The 7,968-nt window shown below is 43.0% G+C and overlaps 1 protein-coding gene across 1 annotated transcript in view; it reads left to right on the top strand.

The window, feature by feature from the left end:
- Positions 1–412: 412 nt before the first annotated feature.
- The window catches only part of LOC148394277 (anosmin-1), a 45,431-nt gene continuing 37,875 nt past the window's right edge, over positions 413–7,968 (top strand). Inside the window, exon 1 of the mRNA XM_088383632.1 lies at positions 413–756. Within this exon, the coding sequence (XP_088239758.1) occupies positions 550–756 (207 nt within the window). The 5' untranslated portion in view covers positions 413–549. The remainder of the gene's footprint in view (positions 757–7,968) is intronic.

Below are 7,968 nucleotides of genomic sequence, written 5' to 3'. Positions count from 1 at the left end.
TATTATTATTTTTTTACAAAATTGGATGCGCTTGCATTTGGGTACACTTTAGAAGCTTTAATTCTTCAGAGTTGACTAAGCTCCTCATTTCACTCACTTTAGGCTCCGCCCCTTAATTGCACATATGCAACACTACAGTGCTTGTTGTGAGTTTTGACTTGTCCCACGAAACAGAAATCACACTTTAAGAAACTATTGTTTATTTTGTGTTAATATTCTCTTCCGCGAATGCCAAACCGCGAATATGCCGGGGTCCACTGTATAGCCAAGTCTGCGCTGCGCACTGCCAGGAATCCACCTGCCCCACGCTCCTCGCGCTTGTCAATCACTACTTGGCCCACCAATCCCCGGACACGCTTGCCCGCGACCCCGCCCTCTTTTGCCATCCCCTCCCCTCTCCTCCCCAGCGTGTAAATTGAAGTTTCACTGTTTAGTTTCCCGGCTTGCAGCTTTGCGCGTCAGTACTGTGCGAACCGCGGAGGGATTTAAAACAAGCACTGCGAGTGGAGCATAGCGGAGCGCATCTCGTACAGCGGAGCAGAGAGCACCATGTTCCTCGGGAAGCTGCGGGCGTGCGTTGCCCTGTGCGTGTGGATTACGGTGCTGGCGAGCACGCGGAGCGGCGGCGTGGGTGCGAGGAGGCAAGACGACTCGTTCACGGCAACGGCGGCGTCCAGCGTGTACCGAGCCCGGTGCGCCTCGCGATGCCTCAGCCTGCACATCACGCGCATCTCCGCTTTCTTCAAGCACTCTCAGGTATCCTAATCAATCACGGTTGTTCTTTTGGGTGGCAAATTGAATGCGCGTCCACGCCAAGTGTCAAAGTTCCATAGAATGAATTTCTCTTTACTGTTGCTGCAAAATGCAAACCCCCATTAACTCTTGCTTGACGCACTGCACCGCTGGAGCATTGACTACAACCAATTAAACGTATACAAACTCACCTGTCGTGGATTTGTGATAACAAATCTGGATGATGCTTTTCACTCCATATTCAGATACAAAGATTTCAAAAAATTCTCTCCATCCATCCATCCTTCGAGTTGGAGCGTATCCCAGCTGACTTTGAGCGAGAGGTGGGGTACGCCCTCGACTGGTGGGCAGCCCATCAAAGGGATCATTTTTCTTCAATTTTCTCAAAGTTTTTCCACTCAAGAACCAATTGAAGAAAAACTTAATAAGTTATGTCATGCATTGCATACATTGGTCTTTAGATTCTCTGCACTTATTGATTTTTGGAGCTAAATATACTTTTGGACAATGTGTTTAGGTGGCAAGTATTCCAGGTGTTCTTGAACCTTTTTCTGTTCCCTCTACAAACAGGTAAACCCAATGATGGTAAATAATGCAATTATATCATCTAAAGTCGTAGTGTAAAACATTGTTTAATTTTTGATAATACATGCATTTCATTGGATGACAACGCCATGAATCAGGGTTTCTAAAATTTCACTTTTCTTTTTAATTTCTCAATTTTGTACATTCACACCAGTGAGGAAAACCCAAACTTGGGCAGATGTGGATTCTTAATATCATCATAGAAATTGCTTTTATTAGAATTTTGGCTATTAAATTTGGAGATACCTGCTTTTCCTATCAGCGATGATTTGTTAAAGTTACGGAATCAACTTCTGTTCAAGACCCAATTCATAAAGCAGAAATTGCAGTCTAAAAACAGTTGGGTCAAAATTAACCCAATTTGGGTCATTAAGGAACCAACACAATTTTCTCAGTCAATTTGACCTAATTTCCCCCCCCAAATTGTTTTGTTCAAAACAACCCTAAAAAAAATTAGGATGTTTGCACCAAACAACCCATAAAGTTGCGGCTCTCTAGACAGAATCTCATGTTGTTGTTTTTTTTATATTTCTATCAACACAAGAGGGAAAAAAAGCCTTTGAAGCAACTAAAAGTTGACATCAGCACCTCCCTAAATGAAGTGAGACTACCCTCCCCCCCACGCCTCCTCCGTCCCCTCCCTTGTCTTGTATACTCATAGGGGGGATGCTGTCACTAGTCTGCGGCTCCCGCAGAGGGACGCCGGTGTAAAGTAGCTGCATTCTGCGCATGAGTCAGTGTGTGGTGTCACAAGTTGTTTTTCACACTCCGGCGGTCTCACTGTTCTCTCCCGGGGACACGGCGGCGAAAAGAAGCGGCCGCTGATCCTTCAGCTGTCTGTCCGCCGGGCTCGCCTCTTCTTTATGCTCGACGCATTTGCATTTGCAAGGCCCCCGGCCATTGTCGGGAAAGCGTCGCCGGACCTGGGCACATTTGTAATGAGGCCTAATTAATCAAGAGGTCAAGGCTTTTGTCTTGGTGTCACTATGAAAGCGCTAATTGGACAAGTGGCAGTGGTTCTAAACGCGGGATAATATACATGATGAGTGAAGGAGTCACTCGAGTAATGAGGAGAGGGAGAGAGAAAAACAAGTGGCGGTGCACAGCCAGAGGACACTGTGTTTCTTATTAAAGCGCAACTTGGCGAGAAATGTCGAGAATTTGTTCGTGGGGTTGTCCAAGTTATTTTTTTAATGACTGCCTTGGGTTTGCAAAGTCACGACATTAAATCAGCCACCGGCTGGCTCGATAGCTGATCGAGGAACTTCCCCCTTGTGCACTGCAAATATTCAAGCGTAGAACCTCTCTGGTCCTGCGCCAGTCGTTCCAGGACGCAGGTCCTCTTCCGATTTGGAAGTAATTAAAAAGGTATGTTCCTGGGTCGATCCGTCTCCACCCTTAGTGATTTGTGACCAATTTGTTTTATGAGCTTTGGCTGATTTGTTTTCCCCTCAGCACAAGCAGCAGTCTTGCAGATATAGAAGTTAACTAGCATAATGCTAACCCACAGTGCAAAAACCATAGATGGGCTAACAAAACTAGCATATATGTCACTGTTGTAACGTAACTGGAACACAAACAATGGAGCAACACAAGTAGATAGACAGTCAAACAATACTCAAAGGGATATATTCTTTTTCCATCGCACAAAATGTCGATTAATTAATTCGATGGTCAGTCAAACTTATAGAGACATTTTTTAATTTATAATTGTCCAACTCTTCTGCTCTGGAGTAGCTCCGAACTACCCTGTATTGCCATTGGGACAGGTTGGAGCCTTAATGTTTTCAAACTACAAATCTTTGTGTTATTTTAGAGTCGAAACTGAAAGACGTTAGGTGCATTGGACTTCAGTGCAACTCGGGATAAACAAAGCAGCACAAGCACCTCTAAAAATAGAAGGCCAGTGTTGATCATATGCGACGAATGCACATTGCTTTCATGTAGAAATGTGTGTGTGTTGGGTGTTCCTCATGGTCTTGTCAGCTGCAAAAACACATGGCACTTGCCCCCCTTGCCCTCTACCCCCCAATAAATGCCAACAAATGTCGCCGTGTGGAGGGCCACCACCGTCTTTCTTGCAGGGAGGTCACCTTCCTGCTAAACGCCGGCGCCTGATTTGCGCTAAACGTGCTAAGCTGCCATGTAGCGCTGCTGCAAGAGTCGGCGCGAACTGCAGGTGGATGCGTTTCCCAACGGAACGGGATCTCATTACGCTAACAGGCGCGCGAGTTGCTCAGACTGCTACTCTAATGACTAAGCTCTTAATTTGGGGGTCACTTGATATGTGACGGGGAGCACCTTTACGCTTTAAACCAACAGAAGAAGTCTGCTTTGTGCAGTCTGCTTTCCCATTTATTGTGAACATAAAAAACAAGTACATCTTTTTATCTGGCTATTTTTAAACATGTGTTCTGCACTGCTGCACTTTTATGGAACAAGTTGGGCTAATTTCCTTAATAACCACCAGACTTATGACTTGGCAGTTTGGTTTCTCAATCTGGGATTGTCAAATGACGGCACAGAAACACAATCATGTCAAAGCCAAATGGTAATAATAATACATCTTAGTGAGCTTTTGAAGCTAAACTGAGATGCTGTTGGCTCAGATCTGCATTGTGATGCGAATGCAGTTAAGATCACACCTTGCAATTTATACGCAGAGGGGTGAAAATATCCTGCTCTAACACCATAACTAGATTTGTTGGCCATCACCTTCTAAAAAAAAGTATGTTCTATCTCCGCCGCAGTCCAACTAAAGCGAATATTTGTAAGAAATGGCACCACTCCCTAAAATCAAGTGATTAGAACCCAAGTGTGACAAGTCGTTAATCACTCTGCAGTTCGTTATCTTTTATAAATAATCACTGGAACTGTTTCAAATTGTGAAAAAAAAGAACCACAATCTGTCTCCTTTAATGTCACCGTTAATCTATAGAACGTGTCACTCGTTGTGCTTTAGCTGAATGAGATATTTCGCATGTAATTTAAAGATCTGTTTTTCATTCTCTGAATCATCTTCACTGGACTGACACTCTGAGGATTTAGCACTTGCAGATGCCAGTTTTTTTCCTAATGTGGTCAACTCTGAATCTTTGTTTTAAATGTCAGAACGAAGTCTCGAGTACGCTTCATCCGTCGCTTGCCAGCGTTGTAGACGAGTTAGTGATGTCATAGCGGTTGCGAGAAGCAGATTTATTGACACGTCTCTCCACATTTGGGGAGTCTGTCACCCCCGGTATAATTGACAGTGGGGCAACACCCATGCATTCTGTAAATATTAGCCAAATGTTTGAGAGCAAGCTGGGAGGCATGCGCTAAGTGGGATTTCTGAAAGCGTCAGTCTTGTAGTAGATTATTTATGTGAAAAGCAGAAGAAAAGGAAAAAAAAAACAAGGAGTGTCCAGTCAAGTGCTTGTTAAAGCCATAAAAATTTGACACATTCAATTGAATGTTTTATTTTTGTAAGTGAAAGAAATAAAAACACGTCGGAAAGAACCATTAGTCCTTGTTTGCGCCTTTGATATAAAATTGGTTTCAGTCTAAGTCAGACCTCCACCAGGGTTAGTCTCATGTCTGGAGGTCTTCATTGCTGAAGACAGCGGATGAATGGGGGTCTATGTGGTTCTGAGCCCCCCCGCCCCCCTCCCACCACCACCCCAGTAACCACTTTTAAAGCATAGCACTTGCGCTTGTAAATCTGAGTCACACTTAAACGCTCGACTAGACAGTGAAGCTTTACTGGAGACAACTTAAACTCTACTTAGTGCTGATTACAACAAATTTCTTTCCAAGTTTTCACAATGCACCTTCATAGACATCAAATCCCTGCCTAGTGATTAATATGATCAATAATATTCAGGACAGAAATCTTGACAGTTTTGTAATGCGGTTGATTGTCTTCTGGATCCCTATTGTGTGGATCTCTAGAGATCAAAAAGTTGTGAAAGGATTTCATTGACATTTGGTCCGAAGCTTTTTAAGAGTATGGTAGACCACAGGATGAACTGATTAACTTTTGATTGTGATCTGTGAAAGTGGGATTTGTTTTCAGCCCAATAAATTGTCAACAGATTTGAATGGATGTTTGTTCGGACTCAAGGACAAATATTAAAGCCTTCTGATGTTGCTTAATAAATTAGGAGCCTATTCCAAGGAAATTTGGGTTGAAGCTTCTTTGGTATAATTCAAGGACAAGCTGATTCAATTTAAGCAATGTGGATCAGGATTACTTTTTAAAGGTTTTTCTCAGATTACTCATATTTGTTATGTTGCTGTTTTAAGGCTCCAGATAACATCATTTTGTTGAATGAGTTGTAGATCAACAGTTTGAATCTAGGTAATATTGTTTTACATGGACGTTGATGGGAAAAAAATGTGATGAGAGTAGCTACGAAGCTTCTTAGAAGAACCGATAAATGTTTTGATTGTGTTGTAGCTCAGTAGCAAAGATCAGGATGATTTTTTTCATGTAAAATGTCAGCCATTTTGTACAAACCAAGACCGTTTGATCCATTGTGAAGATGACTGACTTCAATTCAATGTGGTCTGTCGTTTTGGCAAGGCCAAAAAACTAATTGATTGACAGAAGACACAAGGATGCTGGGTAATAATAGGTAGACGGACCTCCAAGTACTTCAAAGCGCCACAAATCCTAAAAGTTGTGGGCCTTTATTTAGGTGCAGCATATGTGCCCTTAAGCGTGTTATTTTGGCGAGGACCCCTCTAACGAAGACAAAGGACACATTGGATACCGCTCTCCTTTCAAGTCCTTTTCTCATTCTACTTCCTGCAAAGAATCTGGAGTCTAACGCCTACAAACATAAATCCTATTCAAATAATGGTCTTCCAATGTAAACTGAGTCACTCAATTCAAACCCACAAGGAACAAAAGCCAACTGTTTCTCAAAAGGTAGAATCTGGAGATAAAAGAGGTTTTGGAGACAATGCAACACGCCCCTGGCCACCTGCTCCGACTTCTCAGCTGACAAGCGCTGCTGTGGACCGCTATGATAAATGCGCTGTTTACACGAGTCCACCAGCTCCAGAAACAAACTACCCGACCTCCATCTCCTCGACGACCCCAAATAACACCGGAAGATATCTGGAAAACATTCACCGCTTGGGGTCCTTGACAGTCATCACGACTGTGTAGTGTTCATACTATGGAGGAATGTCATGGTGAGTCAGGGCGATGAAGTCCCGACCTATAATTATTCCCCGTCGTTCCCTGACATGGTGGGGTCAAGTCCTGGACAGCTGGGTCAACATCCTGCTGAGTTTCTCTGCTTCAGGGATGCTGTCACAGAACCAAATTAGATCCTGTGTGGATCCCTGGATATGGTGCTGTCACTGCTTTATTGATGGATGAGGGAAGCCATTAGAAAGAATAAAAAAAAAAACTGGATGAATGATTTTCAAAGTGGTGTAGAGTCATGATAGTCTTAATAAATTACCACCGGTGGTGTTTGCCTCCGGTCTACATGTCAAGGTCTTATTTACAAGTTGCCACCAACAGCAGATTGAGACCGCTTGTATTGATCATTCCTCATAAGTTAGTGAGCACCAACAGCGATTTAATCATCTCCCCCCCTACCAAACTGAACGATGCACTGGCGAGGAATAATTCACTTTTTAATCAACGCTTGGCCAAACAATGTTCTATTATACACAAGCAGTTGATGCATGCCCCGTCCGAGCTGGTGCTCATTTTTCCCCCATGAAAGGAAGATTCTTCATTTCCTTGCCGTTTTCACTCATGCATTTTTCATTTTTATCCACACTCTTTTTTTATGAAAGATTCTCTGGAGACATGATCATACAATCACAAATTCCTTTGAAGCCATTTGACCAATACCCTTGACTCTAAAAGCTCGGCACTTACTGGCACTGGATGTCAAATTAAAACGCTTTAATGATAAGTTCCCTCCAAAGGTCTCATGAGATTTTTTTTCCTTCTGGATTACATTGTGGGAAACGGCTTTGAACTTGACATTGAATTTGAGCAGACTTTGCGCCTGCCGACCCTCTCAAGTCTGGCCGAATCCCACAGCCTCGCAACGTCCACAAGTGAACGTCCGATCCAGGCTATTAACTGGAATGAAAGTCCTTTTATGACTTCAATTTGAAATTTTCCATCATATTTTTATGACCTATTCTCCCGGCGTATCAAATAAGACGAAGATAAGGCTGAAGCGACTGCATTTTATTCAACAATAGATCAAATGACCTCGTGCTACGTGGCAAGAGAATGATTTCCTCACTTGCCTGGACTTGCACATGTAATCAAACCATTGCATGGCAACAAAAACCAATGGATGAAAAGTGTTTAATGAGGTGTCAACACACTGATTTAGAGCTATTACCTTGAGGCACAAAAGTAACTACCATTAAGAACACATGGCAGTGACGTAACCAGCCATACCAGCCTTTGTGCAGTCGAAGCTAATGTCGTACGTCAGGACCAATATATATAAAGTAAGGACCCTCTGTAATTAGATTTGTTTTAAGATGCAATCAAATTCATTAACTCATTCACTGCCATTGATGACTATGGATGTCAAAGTTCCATTTTTACCTTAAGTTGAGTTTCTGAGCACTGGTGTCAAAGTCCAGTCCTCGAGTGCCGTT

Source organism: Syngnathus floridae, chromosome 8 (genome assembly GCF_059516105.1).
Source record: "Syngnathus floridae isolate MCC-2025c chromosome 8, RoL_Sflo_1.0, whole genome shotgun sequence".
In the NCBI taxonomy this organism is placed as follows: Eukaryota; Metazoa; Chordata; class Actinopteri; order Syngnathiformes; family Syngnathidae; genus Syngnathus; species Syngnathus floridae.
This window is presented reverse-complemented; position numbering and strand designations above follow the sequence as displayed.